The sequence below is a fragment of the Dama dama genome, chromosome 8, assembly GCF_033118175.1.
Source record: "Dama dama isolate Ldn47 chromosome 8, ASM3311817v1, whole genome shotgun sequence".
Lineage (NCBI taxonomy): Eukaryota > Metazoa > Chordata > Mammalia > Artiodactyla > Cervidae > Dama > Dama dama.
The window spans coordinates 4,225,228-4,243,651 of NC_083688.1; the positions used below are offsets into that span (position 1 = coordinate 4,225,228).

General features: G+C 39.6%; 1 protein-coding gene across 5 annotated transcripts in view; it reads right to left on the minus strand.

Moving 5' to 3' along the window:
- Positions 1-7,730: 7,730 nt before the first annotated feature.
- Positions 7,731-18,424, minus strand: part of HP1BP3 (heterochromatin protein 1 binding protein 3) — a 36,880-nt gene continuing 26,186 nt past the window's right edge. For 4 of the 5 annotated variants that reach the window (XM_061148087.1, XM_061148089.1, XM_061148088.1 and 1 more), the window contains 5 exons: positions 17,550-17,640; positions 12,932-13,091; positions 11,466-11,577; positions 9,931-10,050; positions 7,731-9,477 (listed from right to left, as the gene is read on the minus strand). In XM_061148087.1, coding sequence (XP_061004070.1) covers positions 9,183-9,477; positions 9,931-10,050; positions 11,466-11,577; positions 12,932-13,091; positions 17,550-17,640 — 778 coding nt within the window. In that variant the 3' untranslated portion in view covers positions 7,731-9,182. Of the gene's footprint in view, positions 9,478-9,930; positions 10,051-11,465; positions 11,578-12,931; positions 13,185-17,549; positions 17,641-18,424 lie in introns of those variants that run through there. The other variant, XM_061148090.1, reaches the window with a different exon arrangement.

An 18,424-nucleotide genomic window follows, 5' to 3' on the forward strand; every position in this document is an offset into this window, starting at 1 on the left:
TAGATGTATCAGCTCAGAGGTTTACATCAAGGAAAACAAGGGTCAGCGGGAGCCAGCCATCTCCTGGGCGAGCCAAGCTAGTCCATTCAGGGCAGCATGAAATGGCCACCACCGCATAATTATCTGCGCCAGGTATCCAATCCTACATTCACAACAGCACAGGTCTTGGGAGTCATCAGGTAGAGAAGCTCAACCGTCGGATAAATGACTCACTTTGCAGGAAGACCAGAGAAATCATCTACACAAAGCAGGGGAGGGGATGACAAAGAAGGCAAGGTGGTGGGGTTGTGATCCCTGAACGTGTGAGGGCACACGGCCCCGTCTTGGCATTTCCTGATGAGTCAGTGACAATGACTAAGCCTCACCAGGTGTGAGCTTGCTATCACAATCTTCTCTGTTCACTAAAAATCCCAGAAATCTGGTACTGGAGTTGCTAGCTGATGAATGTGTGTGGGAAGTAACATCACATCATTTGCAAGCCCGTCTCCAACAGCAGGACTCAAATGGGAGCCAAGATGGTGAGCTTGGAACAGGCCCTGGCTCAGCATCTCACACACATCTGGTTTTTATAGCGTGTTTCCACGTCTCCTCAGTGACACCTTCCCATACTGGCAGCTACCTTCAGCCTTGAGCACCTTGCTCTCCTTCTCTCAGGCGTCTCCCAGGGGCTGTCCCTGCAACTTACTGTGCCTCCCCCCAAGTGACCCAGAACAGAGTTGTGTTTTTTTTTTTTTTAATTCTGAGATGTTATGGGCTGAATTGTGTCCCCTCTTTCCAAGTTAACATGTTGAAGTGCTAACACCTGGTACCTGAGAGTATGACTGGATTTAGAGCTAGGGTGTGTAAAGAGGTAATTACATTAAAATGAAGTTATTAGGGGATGTCCCTGGTGGTCCAGTGGTTAAGACCTTGTGATTCCAATGCAGGGGGCACAGGTTCAATCCCTGGTCATGGAACTAAAACACCCCACCCCTCCTCAAAAAAAAAAAATAATAAGAGGTTTTCAGGGTGGGCACTGATCCCATATGACTGGTGTCCTTTTAAGAAGAGGGCATTTGGACAATGTGCTGGCAGGGAGGAGACAGCCGTCCACGAGCCAAGGAGAGGGGCCTGGAACAGATCCTTTCCTCTCTCCCTGGAAGGAACTAACCTGCTGACGCTTTGATTCTGGACTTGGAGACTCCACAGCTGACAAATTAAATAGCTGTTGTTTACACGATCTGGGTTGTGGTGTTTTGTTATGGCTCAAGCAGACTAACACAGTGATTAAAATAAGACTCCTTTTCATCCAATTGCAAAGTGATCCAGACCACAGCACTCTATGGCCAGATTCCTCCTTCTGGTTATTTTTCTGGGTGGCAGGGATTGTGGAGGTTCCAGGATCAGAGACATGTTATCTAGCTCAACTCTCTCCTTTCCAGTTGAGAACTAGAAGGTTCCACGGCTGGCCTGAGGTTGCACTCTTTCGCTTCCAAAGGGGCACAGACTGCACGCACCTCCACTCACCCTCTCAGCCACAGTTAGGGTGGTGCTTTTGTGTTTTTGGAGCAGAGGGACCGGGCACTCCCTGGGGACCACCTGGTAGCGGCTGAGTGCCGCTGCTGCTCCAGTTCCAGGTAATCCTGGATCTGAAGTGACTACTATGGACTTTGCACTTCCTTCCACTTGTTTTATCACCAGTAACATAAAGCACTCCCTCCAATACTCTGGAGATAAAGCGAATGCCCCAGAAATAGGTATTTAATCTTGTTGCTACCTGTACCCCATTTGAGAAACAGGGAACAAGGAATAGTTCCAAGTACTTTTCCACCTGAGAAGTACAAGTCTAAAGAGGATCCCTCCCTAGAAACACTTGTGAGAGACTCTCTCGTCACAGACCAGAGTCGAGGGATGCGCTTCAGAAAGCAGGATATATCGAATACTCTCCAAAGCCCCATCTTTGTTGAAAACAAACTGGTAATAACATTTAGCAGAAACCCTTAAAAAGATCGCACAGTGAGTAGCTGGTCTCCCCTGCAGCCCCTCTCGCCACCCACAGCCAGCTGAGGCTCCAGGTTTGGCCCAGGTGGCAGGTGATGCTGACCCTGGCCTAGGAAGGACTTCCTTCTCTTACCCAGCGGGCTGCCCTTCTCTTCTGCTCCCTGGCATCACCTGCAGCCCTGGTAGCTCAAAAGCTGTACGTTTTTTTGTTTTTTGTTTTTTTTTTTTTAAACAAGTAAGCTCCTAGCGGTTTGAAAACCTAATTGGAAAAAAATCTGTTCACCACTGCCATTTATGGCATGTCCATCTTGTAACTTGTTGCCAGACATCTTGCTTCCTGAGCTGCCAGAGTATGAACCTGCTAAGGAAAGTGTGAAGGCAAGTGACTGGTCAAGTCTGCGATGCCTCGGTTTATGTCTACTTCCACCACTTGTTACTTGTTTAATCAGGGGAAATGAACCAAAATCTGTTTCTGAACGTTGGGCATACTGTCACATACTTTGAGAATATATCTCTAAGCATCTGAGGTAGTGTGATTGACAGGTCTAACAATAGGAACCTACCATGAATGGTAAACAACAAAGCTGAACTCGTAAAACTGGATTTTGTCTCATTTATTAAAAAAAAAAAAAAATCAGTCTCCTAAAATGTCTTAGTAACCTTGGTGAATATGGTTCAGTATTTGATACTTGATAATCTCACACTGCCTTTGGGTGGCTATTCTAATAAAACACCAAGAATTGTGCATCTGAACCTATTTTATGAGAGGAAATTAAGCTCAGGAAGCTTGTCTTGGCCAAGGTCACACGGCTGGTTAAGTGACACAGTCCCCAAAGACCACAGCTATGCATGTTCTTAGGATGCTAGGCTGAGTGATACACTCTAACCAGGAGTCAAACCCAGTTTGAAATTAATGTCTTGTCTATAGACTGAACCAGCAAATTTAAGTTATGCAAACAACATAAGGGATTTAGGTTTGACACGAGAATTTCATCAGAACAAAAGTTCTCAAACAGTAAAATGGATGAGCAAGGATGCTGTGTAACTCTCGGTTTTAGGGAAAAGAGTATCTGTTGGACTTGGGCGAACAAAGCAGACAGAGCAAGAGAGACCGGATGAGTAAGGTTTCTTTCAGAATCAAGAGTAAGAATTTCTAATATTCCAGTTCATGACTACTAAGCTGGTATCATGTCCAAAAAATGCAGTTGTCAGACAATCCCCTTTCTGGAATTTCTATTGGTAGGCCTCATAGAACACAAGTGCATAGTTTGTAAGGTGTGAGAGCACTGCTCACACTTAGCAACATAAAAGTTCTAATTAAAAAAAAGTTCTGATGGAAGCTGTGGTTCTTGGGAGGAAAAGCTCTCCTAAGTGTCAGCAGAATCTGCCTGGAATAAGTAAACTGTGAGGACCAGAAAGAGTCCCATGGCTAGGATCTGAGAGTGACCAAGTGCTTGCAATGTCCTAGGAGAAAAACAAAACAAAAACAAATAAAAAACCACCTTAGGACAGCCTAGCTAAAATTTCCCAGTAATCCAAGATTTAATTTGAATAATTCTTACCAAACTTAAAAGTCACACAGACTCCTACTGGCAAATTTATTTATTTATTTTTTCTTTTTTTTCTACTGGCAAATTTAATAATTTCATTTCATTTCCAAATCCCCTGCATTCATTGGGCTGTGAGATAAGGGGAGAATTCAGAAGCTTGAACAATGGTCAAAGACAGATGGTGGAGAAGAGCAGCTGGAGACGGCTCTGCACTCACAGGGCCTGGGTGTAGTTCTGGCTTTGCCTCTATGTCCTGGGGTAACTTTGTGAGCCTCATTCTGTGTCAGTTTTCTCTTCTGTAAAATGGGAATAATAAACAGGGACCATCTCACAGGATTGCTAGGGTTAAATGAAGTTAATGTATGTATAGAGCCTGATATGTAGAAGAAATTCAGTTAGTGTTAGCTATGATTGTCACCTGAGAAATCTGTATGCAGGTCAAGAAGCAATAGTTAGAACTGGACATGGAATAACAGACTGGTTTCAAATCGGGAAAGGAGTACATCAAGGTTGTGTATTATCACCCTGCTTATTTAACTTATATGCAGAGTACATCATGCAAAATGCTGGGCTGGATGAAGCACAAGCTGGAATCAAGATTGCCGGGAGGAATATCAATAACCTCAGATAGGCAGATGACACCACCCTTATGGCAGAAAGCAAACAACTAAAAGGCCTCTTGATGAAAGTGAGAGAGTGAAAAAGTTGGCTTAAAACTCAATATTCAGAAAACTAAGATCATGGCATTCGGTCCCATCACTTCATGGCAAATAGATGGGGAAACAATGGAAACAGTGACAGACTTTGTTTTGGGGCTCCAAAATCACTGCAGATGATGATTGCAGCCATGAAATTAAAAGACGTTTGTGCCTTAGAAGAAAAGTTATGACCGACCTAGACAGCATATTAAAAACCAGAGACATTACTTTACCAACAAAAGTCTGTCTAGTCAAGGCTGTGGTTTTTCCAGTGGTCATGTACGGATGTGAGAGTTGGACTATAAAGAAAGCTGAGCACCAAAGAATTGATGGTTTTGAACTCTGGTGCTGGAGAAGACTCTTGAGAGTCCCTTGGACTGCAAGGAGATCCAACCAGTCCATCCTAAAGGAAATCAGTCCTGAATATTCATTGGAAGGACTGAAGTACTGAAACTCCTACACTTTGGCCACCTGATATGAAAAACTGACTCACTGGAAAAGACCCTGATGCTGGGAAGGATTGAAGGCAGGAGAAGGGGACAACACAGGATGAGGTGGTTGGTGGCATCATCAATGCAATGGACATGAGTTTGGGTGAACTCTGGGAGTTGGTGATGGACAGGGGAGCCTGGCTTGCTGCACAGTTCATGGGATCGCAGAGTCAGAGCAACTGAACTGAACAGAATGATTGTCACTATTATTATGTTAAGTAACAAGTCGAATAATGACACCCTGTCAAACATATTCAAGGCACCAAAGAGAAAGCACTCAGCTAATAAGCAAAGATTTAACAGCTTCTGCTGCTGCTAAGTCACTTCAGTCGTGTCTGACTCTATACGACCCCATAGACGGCAGCCCACCAGGCTCCCCCGTCCCTGGGATTCTCCAGGCAAGAACACTGGAGTGGGTTGCCATTTCCTTCTCCAATGCATGAAAGTGAAAAGTGAAAGTGAAGTCGCTCAGTCGTATCCGACTCTTAGCGACCCCATGGACTGCAGCCCACCAGGCTCCTCCATCCATGGGATTCCAGATTTAACAGCAAATGGTGTTAATTACACATTTACATTCACTATCAAGAGAAGAGCTGCCATTTTTGGAGGAAAATATTTTGTGAAGGTTACCTTTAGAAACCTCCTTTGACATACCAGTTGTTGACAAAACTATTAACAGAAAGTTAAAACTAAGCTAATAAAGTAGCCAAAGGCAGAAAATTCCTGCAACAGAAAAAAAAAAAAAGCCACTGAAGTTAAGAATCTTGTGGAAAATGACAGAAGGCAAGAATATTGTTAATAAAAACGGCAGGGATCAGTTTCTTAAAAAAACAGTGCAGTAGAGGGGTACCATTTAGCCTCTTCCCTGGCTTTTGGGCATGCATCCATCAAGCAGGTCCCAGGCCCAGAGCATCAACAGTTCTAGTTCTCTAGCTTCAGCTCTGCAGAACTGAGTACCATCTGTTCTATCGCAAAAATGCAAAAGCAACTCTACATGTTGGGAACAGAAATGTCAGTCAGAACCTCTGGGGAAAATAATGAATGATCTTTACACAATTAAGAACAGAATTTCTGGGTCTTCCCTGGTGGTCCAGTGGCTAAGACTCCATGCTCCCAATGCAATGGGCCTAGGTTCAATCCCTGGTCAGGGAACTAGATCCCACATGCAGCAACTTTGAGTTCACATGCCACAACTCAAGATCCTGTGTACTGCAACAAGGACTGAAGGTCCTGCATACTGTGACTAAGACCTGGCACAGCTAAATAAATAACACATAAAATTAATAAATATTAAAGAAAAAACCTACCTCTTAAAAAAAAAAAAGAATAGAATCTCTCTTCATGGATAAAATTCGAATTTTTGCTTGACCCAAAGAAAAAGAAATATCATTTATCAGGTTCCAAAAATGAAAAGCTTCAACTATAATTTTAAGTTTTTGGATTACAGGTTCTTTTAGCTGGTGTTTAGTTAGCCAAGTACAGCAGTTCATGAATAAAGCTGGCTTACCCTCTTTCCCCTGACAGTTTAGGATGGCAAAGTACCTCAGCTTGAGCAAGAATAACTTCTTAGGTATAAGGACAGGTTAGCAAGCCTAGACTGGGCTGACAAAATTTTACAAAAGAGGAAATAAAAAATGTCCAAGGTACATGCATATTACCTAGCCCTTGTTTTCATGTGATTTCCCATTAGTTTATAGCCAACAGACAGGACTGGATCAGGCTTCCCTTAGTTAAATCTGCGTGGATAGTTAGGATGGAGTTCTCCCTGTGTTGAAAGCTTGTCATAATTTTAGAAATATGTCTCCACCGTTCTCTGAAGTGGTATCTCTTTTTTCTCATTTGAGCTGTAAGAAGCCAACACTCTCTCTCCCAGCACCTTCTGAGAGTCACCTATCAAACGCCGCCTGTGGGTGGTTGAAGGACATGTGAAATACTGCATCTGAGCTCACTAAGCCACCGTCAGTACTGAAGGCACTGGTCCAGGCTAGGAACTGTTGGGTTATCTCCTGGGTTTGGTTTGCTGTTTACCTTTCTGTAACATGGAAGCAAAAACTGTGCCTTCTCCTCCTTGAGAACGCCTGGAAGGGGAAAAACCCAAACATCCCTTTATGTCAACATCAGGAAGGCACTCATCTCTGACAGCTGGGGATTTTCCCTGAAACAGTGCAATGGCCCTCTTGTCTTTTCCCTTTACATGATGCTAAAATCAAGGACAGGTCTGTCTTCACCTGAATTCTATGAATTTAACAGAATGTCAGGGTGGAAAGGGACCTGAAAGGATCTCAATGTCTCACTCTATGCCAGAGTGCCTGATATGCAACATAGCCACCAGATGACTGTTTCAGGCTATCTCTTTACAACAAAACACAGAAACCAACCAAAACCCTCACTTCTGATTCCAGAAGAGTATTCTTAGCACAGGAAGTATTATAATAACAACTATAATATTAAGAATTATTGGACTTCCCTGGTGGTTTAGTGGTTAAGACTCTTGAGCTCTCAATCCAGGGGACCTGGGTTTGATTCCTGGTCGGGGAACTAGATCCCACATGTTGCAACTAAGACCCAAATAAATAAATGATTTAAAATAAAAATATTAAAAAAAAATTATTACCTGCTAAATAGCATAACAGAAAATTAGATTACTTTCTAGAAGAAGGCCGAGGATTTATGAATCTTTTTGCAATGCTGTGTTTTTTTCTAGTTCAGGGACATATATGAACACTAAATATGAAAAACTGGAATTTATGACCTTGAAAACAAGGACCTTGATAAAATACAAAGTGATTTTTAAAAATCCCTTATGCACTGAATAATGAGGTTCAATGTACTAAAAACATTCACCATCCATTTAGAAATTCAAAAAAGTAAATAAACTGGAGCTTGTTGGAGCTGGTATTTAAAAAGGAAAATGGATGACAGCTAGTACAAGGAACAGAGAAGGCTCAAAGTGAGTAAAACACTACTTCTGAGGCATTCTAGAAACTTTTAAATACAAGCTACAGTTCAGCAGCTTTTAAAATTCCATGTTTATTCATATTTTTCAAAATATATGTACATAAAAAAAGGAAGATTTACAACAGGAAAAGATTGCCTTACATGCAACACAAATTCCAATAAACTCATGATGGGATCACACATGATTCTGGATCTAACTCAAGCCAGTCTTCTCAAGTCCAATTCCCAGCCAGCCTCAGGCTGCAGACGGGATCCCAGGAGACAATGCAAATGGAATGGATTAAACAAACATATTTTGCCTCTGGCAGCACTCAGGCCAGAAGATGTACACCAAAAAATTTAAGACAATTAAAATGTCAAGTGCCACAGGGAGGATAAATGATAACCGGAAATCAATATTTCTTAGGAAGCTAATACTATTTAACACAACTTCACGATACTAAAACAAATACAAATAAGGAAGGGTTAGGTAGTCAGGCTTCATTTGTTTTTTTCTTTTCTCTTTTTAAATAACTCAAAAAAGGAAGCCACTTGTTTGTTATCAAAAGTGCTGTGGAAAGAAAAGAGGGGAAAAAACCCACAGATAAATTTGAAATATTTTAGCAAATTGTATGTTTTTTCATTTCACGTTTCTACATTAGCAATGGTGTAACTCTCCAACATTTCCTTATTAAAAAGGAAAAGAGGAAGTGACAACTCATGCTCCAAATATTAAAAATATATTTAACTACCTGATCAAGATTTTGTTTTAATTTTTGGTAATACAGGTGACACCAGAAATCACAAATTCAGCCATGTTCCTATATTTCCTCTTCAGTCAAAAACCAAGTGGTGGAGAGACCTTGTGCTTGCTACTGTGGGAATGCGATACCCAGGGATCAATGAAAAATACCTGGAAATTGAGCAATGGAAAAGTGGCCCAAAGGAGTCATGGATCTTTGGCCTATTCCCACAGCTAAGACATCTCTGTTTCTAGTTGGATAGAGAGGGTTAGCAGAGTGGTTTTATAAATAAGATTAGTTATTACAGCCGTAAGTGAAGCCTCCAGGTAGGAGGCTTTATGATTCAGTCAGTGCTATGCTGCCTCCTTTTTACATCCAGCACCTGACCAGCATCCCATTCTCGATGGTTTCTAACAAATATAAAAATCTTTGCAACTGTTTAGATAAAACTGGAAGGAAAAAAAAAAAAGCCAAAGCAGATCATTAAAAAAGAAAGAGGGCTGGGGTGGAGGGAGAAAAAAGGACAAGTATAGACTATACAGTTGAGGAGAAGTCCAAAATTATCGCAGAAATTAAAATGACTGGGAGGGGGAGGGGCAGGCACCAAGAACAGCACCTAAAGCTAACAAATGGCTAAACTGGTTTATTTATATTCCCTCCCCAGTATTCATAGGGGAGGGAAAAAAATGTAATTTTAAAAGCATCAAAACTAAAACAAATGCACACTGACCTTAGAAAATAAGATTTTGAATTTCATCATGATACCCTTTTTTCCTATAAAATTTACTTTTTTGCTTTGAATGACTTCTTCATGGTAGATTTGCCCTTGCCAGGCAATTTCACTTCCTTTCTCACACTGGCTGCAGGCTTCTTGGAAGAGCTACCACTAGGTTTCTTGATGACTGAGGGTGAGGGTCTGGCTTTCTTGGCAGGCGTTTTCGCTTTAGGAGGGGCTTTCTTGGGCAGGGGCCTCACTTTCCCTCGCTGGGCAGCTGGGACTTTGGGCGCCAGCTTGGACCCTCTTTGCTTCATGGCTGCAGCCTTCCCTGGTGACTTGGCTGGGGTTTTCTTCTGCAACCTGTGAGACCCAAAGAGCAAAGGCAATCACTTAGGACTTGAGAGATTCACTGCACCGTGATGACGAGATACTTTGCCAGAAAAGAAACAGCACAGGTTAAATCACCTACATTAAGAAGAATATGGGTTATAACCTTTCACCTAAAATTGTATAAAAATTCAACCAATTCTGGAAGTCTACACATAATTCCATGTTTTTCCTAGAAAAACATGGAATTATTTTTCTTCAAGTAACTAAACTACACACACACACGCATACACACAAGTCTGACCAAAGAGTAATTAAATATTCACAGTGTTTCACAAGTTTAGAGCCTCTAAATTCTCAGGAGAGGGCAAGTTCAAACGTCACACAGAGCACTTGAGAAGGATCCGGAGCTGCTCACACGCTTCTCGCAGCCTCTCCTGTCACAGCCTCTCTCAGCTCTAAGAATCGTTTCCCACACACTCGCACCTTCTCTTCGGTGGTGGCTCTTCATCTTCAGAGTCTTCCTCTGATGAGTCGTCTTCATCTTCGTCCTCATCCTCATCTTTAGAATCATCTGGCTCTTTCTTTGGAAACAGAACTCCTGGGCTAGTAAGAAAAAATATCAGATAAACAGAAGTCCCATCGGGACAAGAAAAAGGATGTGAACCTAGATATGCTCTTTCCTGGACATTACCCACTTCCTCCCACACTGCCCAATTAAGTCAGGTTAGGTTACAAATACCAGGTCACAATTTAACCTATTTTGAACACTCAAATGAAGTTATGACAAATCTATAAAAGTCTCAAACATAACTCATTCTCTTCCTCCCTCCATTTAATAAAACTGACACTTAATCCCTTCTTCAGTAGAGTTATGTAAGCTCCGGGTGTGTGTCCGGCACTGTATCAGCACTGAATATGTAGCAGTGAACAGCCCATACGGTGGTGAGCAGTCTACACAGCAGTATGTATTTTTTGCCCTTATGATATAAGACCTCATAAAGCCTCAATCTCTTCAAAGTTTTTGAGAAATTCAGCAAGGATTTTCTAACTTTTTTCTTTAATGATAGAAGACTTGGTACCACTGATTAATAAATCCTTAAATCATAACACTGTATATACATGATTTTAAGAATTATCTTTAAAGCTAAACATTTGAAAAATTCAAATACTGTACATTCAATGAAGTAACACTTATGTTCATGCACCTAGAAAAGGAAATGGCAACCCACTCCAGTGTTCTGACCTGGGAAATCCCATGGACAGAGGACCCTGGCAGGCTACAGTCCATGGGGCCACAAAGAGTTGGATATGACTGAGCTCCATGCAAGCAGCTCCCACACAGGAAGGTGTAGAATATGACGTGGCATGTTTACGCATAAAGAGCAATATAAGAAAGCTACACACTATATGCCTGCCAAAATAGGTTTCAGTGTTACTGTCATGGCACTTGATTGGAAATCAAAGTAGAAAAAGGCAATAGCCTGGGTACACAGAAAAATGCCTGGTCCATAGGAGGTGCTCAATACATTTTTTGGTTCAATGAATAAATAAGGCATGTATAAGAGAGAAGTTTTAAAAAAAAATGTCCTTGTCTCTATAGTATGAAGAAGGCAGATTAGGATTCTTAGAAGTAGCCAATGTTCCCCCTACTTGGTACTGGACAGTTACAACAAATAATCCTCTATTAATCTTCCTGTCATCATCATGTACTTTATTTCTTATTAGCAGGAATGAACATGTTAATGACTGGCCAAGGATCTCAAAGAACTCAACGCTTGATTTCGGGAACACTTGGCTAACAATGAGCTTCAGCAGGATAGGCCAAATCAGTCCCCTGTTGTTATATGAAAACGTTCTGCTCTAAAACAATACTGCCTGAAGAAGTCTTTATTTTCAAATACACTCTGTTCAGTTTAACGGTAATAAGGGCAAATAAGTGAAGCCAACACCAGTAATCTGGAGTCAGATTTTTAAAATCTGCAGTGACCACTACTTCACACTATGGGTTGGGTGCTTACCTGGGGTAATAGGGAAAACAGAGCTGGAAGGTGCCACTGAATCCTTTACCAGATATCTGTTCCATCCACCCGTTCTTTTCACATCTCTGCAGGGTTTTCTTCAGCAAATGCACTGGATAAAAAGTCAGAAATGAAGAAAGTATTTGTTTATTTGGATTTGATAATTCTCTCAACTACAATCTATTATACATTAATTTATTATCCTGTCACATCCAGTATTCTGGCCTGGAGAATTCCATGGACTGTATAGTTCATGGGATTGCAAAGACTCGGACATGACTGAGCAACTGTCACATGCTAAATGAATCCTTTGTGGTCAAAGGGATTATTAACTAATTTACTAAATTACTATTACATGCCCATGAATTTGGCAAGAATTAATTGTAATGGGATGAGACTTCAGAGACCACTGTGTCAAATTCCTCACCACACAGAAAGTGAAACAGCAGCCTAGAGCGACTAGTGACCTGCCCTACAGGTGCACATAAATGGGAAACTGTTGACTTAAAACTCAATCTCTATTATTTTAAATATCTACTGAGTGCCTGTAAGTATTGATAAGCACTTAGGAGAACGTCTATAAAGATAAACCAAATATCGCATGAAGCAGCAAATAATAACAAAACAGTATCATGGCTTCTAAAGGCCTCACCAGTCCTCACCTTTCACACAAAATCACCAAGCATTCCTTCAGAACATTAAAAAACACCTATTGCATATGTTAAAAGTCAACATTAAGACCTGGAAATTGTTTCATTTAAAGCAATATATTCTAGTTGGTATTTTCTGTGACCTAATTTTCAGGCTCCTCACCCTACACCATGGTGCCTACCCTCATAGTTCAGTGACAAGTATGTCTCACTAATCCGTCAGAGAGAATGCTGGGCAGCAAGGTTTCTAACCTCGACCGTCACCTGACAGGGTAAACGTATCCACTGAAAAGCGTTTTCTGTACAGGGGTTAAATCAATAAGAAATCACACAAGCAGTATTTTAACCCACTGGTTTGGTTTCAGGATGACACTAGATGTTTTGGTAAACATTCAGAAGAAGATAAAAAGATACTATACTTGAGAGATTTTTTTGGCCATGCCACATGGACTGTGGGAAAACCACATCCCCTGCCTTGGAAGCTCGAAATCTTAACCACTGTACCGCTGGGAAGTCCCACCTGAGAGCTGTTTTGAACCTAGAAATGTATCTCTATTACAATAAAAATTAGCATAAAAAATCTTTATAGTAAAGTGAAATCAAATTCTAATCCTCAGCAGATACTATAAATTAAGGGTGAGTCTTGATTACTTTTGTCTTTTGTAAATAATAAATTTGTAAGGTTGTTCCCTCTTGGTTTTCGGTCAGTAGTTAATGCTCTTTCATTAACAAGCATGATCTCTAAGGATATTTCCACAAGATAACTTCCCCACCTTCCCCGGGTGCCCACTGAACGTGTGCAGCTCTGAGTCTTACTTTGATAGTTAGAATTGGTCCCTGGGTGGTTCTCCAGGACATACTTCTTCAGAGCAGTGGTGGAGCAGGTCTTCGGCTCATTCATGGCAGCAATGGCAGACAAGATTGCATATTCCATCAGGCTTCCACCAAGCAGGGGTTTCTCCCCTGATTTCTTCAGCTGTTTTCCAAGGAGGAAGAGAAAAGCATCAAGACAACACTCTCCCAAAGCAGCTCAAGACAAGACTCCTCTGCACCAGGTGGGTCGGAGTTCCTGCATTAGCACAGATATGTTTTACAATAAATTGTCAGGTTAGGGACTTTCTCTTCCCACTCATCAGGTACTCAATCTAACTGAGGAGTCCCAACCCTCCTGTGGGTATTTTCTCCTTCTAGCTATCCCTCTATCCAACTGAAAATAGCAAAAGCCAACATAACCCAAAGAGAACGACAACTCTACTCCAAAAAGGAGGTTATCTGGTTATGTCCCTGATAAACGAACACTTTTGAGACAACTTCCTTTTTTCTGAACTTGAAAAATGGGAGTATTTACAAAAATAATAGTATTTTTAATCTTCTAAGGAAAACAGCAAATATTTGGGGTATAACAGAAAATTATATATCATATTTCAAGGACAAAAGGCACCAGTGCTAACAAAGGTGGCAGCAGTAAGCAAAAAGGTTAAAGAATAAACTGAGGTATGGTCTGTGATAGTGATTCTCAAAAGAAAGGTCCAAAAACCCCAAAGGGTTCCTGAGACCCTTTCAGAGGATCTGCAAGGTTAAAACTGGGTTTTCATAATAATTCTAAGATGGGTATGCCTTTTTCACTGTGGTGACATCTGCACTGATGGTGGAAAAACAATGATGAGTAAAACTGTTATTACTTTACTACAAATTGTGGTGGAGGCAAAGAAATATACCAGTAGTTAGTGCGTTTTTTACTACTATATATTTATGGAAGAAAAATAAAAGCTAGCTTCAAATAGCAATGTCTTTGATATAAAAATGATTTTATTAAATCTCAACTCCAACGCATGTCTTTTTGATACTCTGTGGGGTAAAATGAGAAGAATGTATAAGGCATGCCAGCTGCATGTGGAGGGATGGTGATAGTCTCAAGGAAAATCACCTAGTGATTGAGTTCTGAGCCGAATTAGCAACATTTTTTATGGAATATCCTTTTTACTTGAAGGAACAATTAATAGATAATCTGTGGCCATCCAGACCTGGGTATCTGGTAGACATTTTCTTGAAAAAGGATTAAGTAAGGCTATCAGCTCAAGGAAAACAACTAACAGTATTTGTTACCAAATGATAAATTTAACTTTTCAAGAGATAAACTGTGGAAAATCTGCACCTACCATTGTGAGCACAATAATTTCCCAACACTTAAATGTTCTGATGAGATCAATAGGTGATATTAATGAATATGATTTGTGTTATTTTTGATGAAGTATGTCAACATTTAAAAAATCTGCATGATTCAGTGAACTACTATTTTTCAAACGACTTGTTATAAAATTACAATTAAAAGAGATGCACTCAAAGTTCAAGACAAACCAAAGAAATTTAAGGTTACAGAGTACAAGGAGCTCACTAATATGGTTTCAGGCTTCACACGGCAATTTTAATGTAATTTAAGAAATACCACAAGATCAATTAACGTAATATTAACAGAACTAAGGACAAAAAGCATATGATCATCTCCACAGTTTTAGAACAGTATGTGAGAAATCCAACAACCATTCATCATAAACTTCCAACAAACTAGTAATAGAACTTTCTCAATCTGATAATAGGCATTTATGAAAAATCTACAGCTTTAATGGTGAAAAAAATGAATGTTTTCCCTTTAAGATGGGTAACAAGACAAAAACATCTATTCTCATCACTGTAGTAGACGTTCTATCTAGTGCACAGGCATGGAGGGGAAAAAAAAAAAAAGACATCCAGATTGGAAAAGAAGAAGTAAAATGGTCTTTATTTGCAGATGACATTATCCTATATGTAGAAAATCCGAGGGAATGCATCCCCAAATTCCCAAGGAACCTACAAAAAATTCTAGACTAGTAAATGAGTTCAGCAGATTGCAGGATACAAGAACAATAGATAAACCAAATGTATTTCCTTTTTTATAAACCAAATGTATTTCTATTGGACAGCAGTGAGCACTCTGAAAAATGAAAATAAAGTTCCATTCACAATAGCATGGAAAAAGAACAAAATATTTAGGAATAAATTTAACAAAAGAAATGTAAGATGTATACACTGAAAACTACAAAGCACTGCTGAGAGAAGTTAAAGATCTAAATAAATGAAGAGACAATGCTTGTCCGTGGATTGGAAAACACAACATTGTAAAGGCAGTGATTCCTTCTGGATTGATCTATAGGTTCAATGCAATTTCTACCAAAACCTCAGGTGGATTTTTATGATGAATGAATGGCAAAAACCACATGGAAATGCACAAGACCCAGAGCAGTCAAAGCAATTTTGAAAAAGAGAAGGCTAAAAAAAAAAAAAAGAAAAAGAGAAGGTTAAGAGAGGACTTATATTTCCCAATTTCAAAACTTACTATAAAGCTACAGTCATCAAGATAGTGTGATCCTGACATGAAGATTCACATATAGATCAATGGAACAGAAATGAAGAGTCCAGAAAAAAAACCCTTACACTCATGGCCAATTACATTTTGATCAAAGTGCGAAGGCAATTCAACAAGGAAGGGACAGTCTTTTCAATAAGTGGTGTTGGGACAATTGGTCGTCCACATGCAGAAACATGAATTTATATCCTTATCACACATCATAAGCAAAACTTAACTCAAAATGGATCACAGATGTACATGTAAGAGTTAAAACCATAAACTCTCAAAAGATAAGAGTAAATCTTGGGATTTCAAGCTAGGCAATGATTTATTAATAAGTCATCAACAAACAAGCAACTTAGGAAAATGATCAACTGGACTTTACCAAAATTAAACACTTTCGTGCTTCAAAAGACACCATTAAGAAAGTGAAACCATGGGTCACAGAATAGGAGAAAATATTTGCAAATCACGTATCTGAAGAGGAACTTGTATCTAGTTATATAACTCTTATACAGAGGCTTAAATGGGGCTTCCCTGGTAGCTCAGAGGGTAAAGAATCTGCTTGCAATGCAGGAGACCCGAGTTCAATCCCTGGGTTGGGAAGATCCCCTGGAGAAGGGAATGGCAACCCACTCCAATATTCTTGCCTGGGAAATCCCATGGACAGAGGGGTCTGGTGGACTACAGTCCATGGGGTCACAAAGAGTTGGATACAACTGAGCAACCAACTGACTTTCACATATAACTCTTATAACTCATAATAAGACAAATAACTCAATTCTAAAAATAAGCAAAGGATGTGAGTAGACATTTTACCAAAGAAGATAAATAAATGTCCAATAAATCCAAGAAAAAATGGTCAACATCAATAGTCTTAGGGAAATGCAAACTAAAACTACAATGAGAAACTGCTTTCTATCTACTAGTATGGGTATAATTTTCAAAAAGACAGTAAGAGAGTGGGCAAAGATAAAGAGAAGCTGGAATTCTTAAACACACAGTGCTGGTGGGAATGAAAAATGATGCAGCCACTATGGCAGTTTCTTAAAATAAATTTACCATGTAGTCCAGGCAGTCCACACTCCTACTTTACCACAAGGGAAATAAAAACATATATCCACACAAAGATCTGGACATAAATGGTCATAGGCAGTATTAATTACAATAGCTGAAAAGCAGAAATAATTCAACTTGTGAATGGATAAATAAAACATGTCACATTATGGAATACTATTTGGCAATAAAAGGAATGAAAAGTATTGATTTCTGTTGCAACATGGATAAAACTAAAAAAATATTATGCTAAGTGAAAGAAGTCAGACACAAAAGAGCACATATTGTATGATTCTATCTTTGTGAAAGGTATAAGAAGGTAAATCTACACAGGAAGGAGAGATGAGTAGGCTGGATGGGGATGGGAACGAGAGTGATGCAAATGGGCACAGGAGTTTTTTGGGGTGATAGAAATGCTCTAAAACTGGATTGCAGTGATAGGTGTACAACACTAAATTTACTAAATTTTACTGACTCATAAATTGTAATGTAAAATGATTATATCTTATAGTATACAAATCATACTTCAATAAAGCTATTACAAAAACTATCAGTTGTTGAGTATTGGTATACTATCAAAGAACAGTATTGACTTCTGAAAATTACTCCAGTTACCTCACATTTAAGTACTTGGTGTGAGCTGGATTTTCTTCACAGATGTAACCCCAAATATATTAAAAACAGATACCAGCTGTCTTCTATTAAGCTAGACAGTAAAGACTTTTGTAAAAACGTAACATAGTAACCTTCTTTCATTACGGGAAACGCAGTTTTCATAAAAAGTGTTATGTCAACATGTAACAGGTTTATTACTTTTAAAAAGAGTAAGTATCTAAAAAGGTCCTCAGCTATAATTTCTAATATGATAAATATTAGTATGTATAACCCACATAAACACAAGCTCTTGGGGTGCTCAATAAATTAGAGTATAAGGAGGTCCTGAAACCAAAACTTTTGAGAACTACTCTACAACCAACCCTTTGAGCCTCTAACCTGGAATGTTCCAGAAGCACCTTTGCCAGTTATTTGCTCTAACTGGCCCCTCTCTACTGCTCTCTGCAGAGCATTCTTCAACAGCTGAGGCCTGCAGAGAAAACATAAAATAGCAATTAATACATCAATGAAGCAAAGATTTGAAAAAAACAGATCCACTGTCATTCTAAACAACTAAAGTTCTGATTCCTATTACACGTGTAGTACTTTGTTAAAATGGACAATAAAGTAATAAATTGTTGGCACTCTTAATAAATGGTATTCTTTTTTCTTCAAGCAAGAAGCTAAATTATTACAGAACCAGGTACCATACAGAACTATGTAGTGTATAAGGAGGTCTTGGAAGCCAAACTTTTGAAAGGTACTTCTCTAAAACTAAGCCTATGGGAACCAATTTTCCACTTGCCAGGGCACTCCAAAAATCTCTTTATTACCATCAGACAATAGCAATACAACTTTGTAATCAAGCAAAGAACAGGTATCTTTATAGTCCCATCTAATTCTGACATTCTCTGAGGCAAAACTCCTAGATCTAAAATACACGGACACACACACACATATACACATCAACAAAACTGGACTCATGTTTTGCAAACCAGTTATCTGAAGTCAGCTGAATAAAATATAATTCCCTGAGAAAGAATATATATATATATATATATTTAACATAGTATCTCTGCCTTTAAAGGGCTGTCGTTTAACACCACACACATACACACACAACCCAGGTCATCAAAATCAAATGGCAAGCATGAGGCAACTGAATTTCATTAAAAACATAAAAATAAAGTGTTGAAGCAAAAGCTACTCTGTCAAGGGGCAATGGTCTGAGTGGTGGGTGGAGAATCTCAGGTGCAGGGAGAAATCAGTCAGGG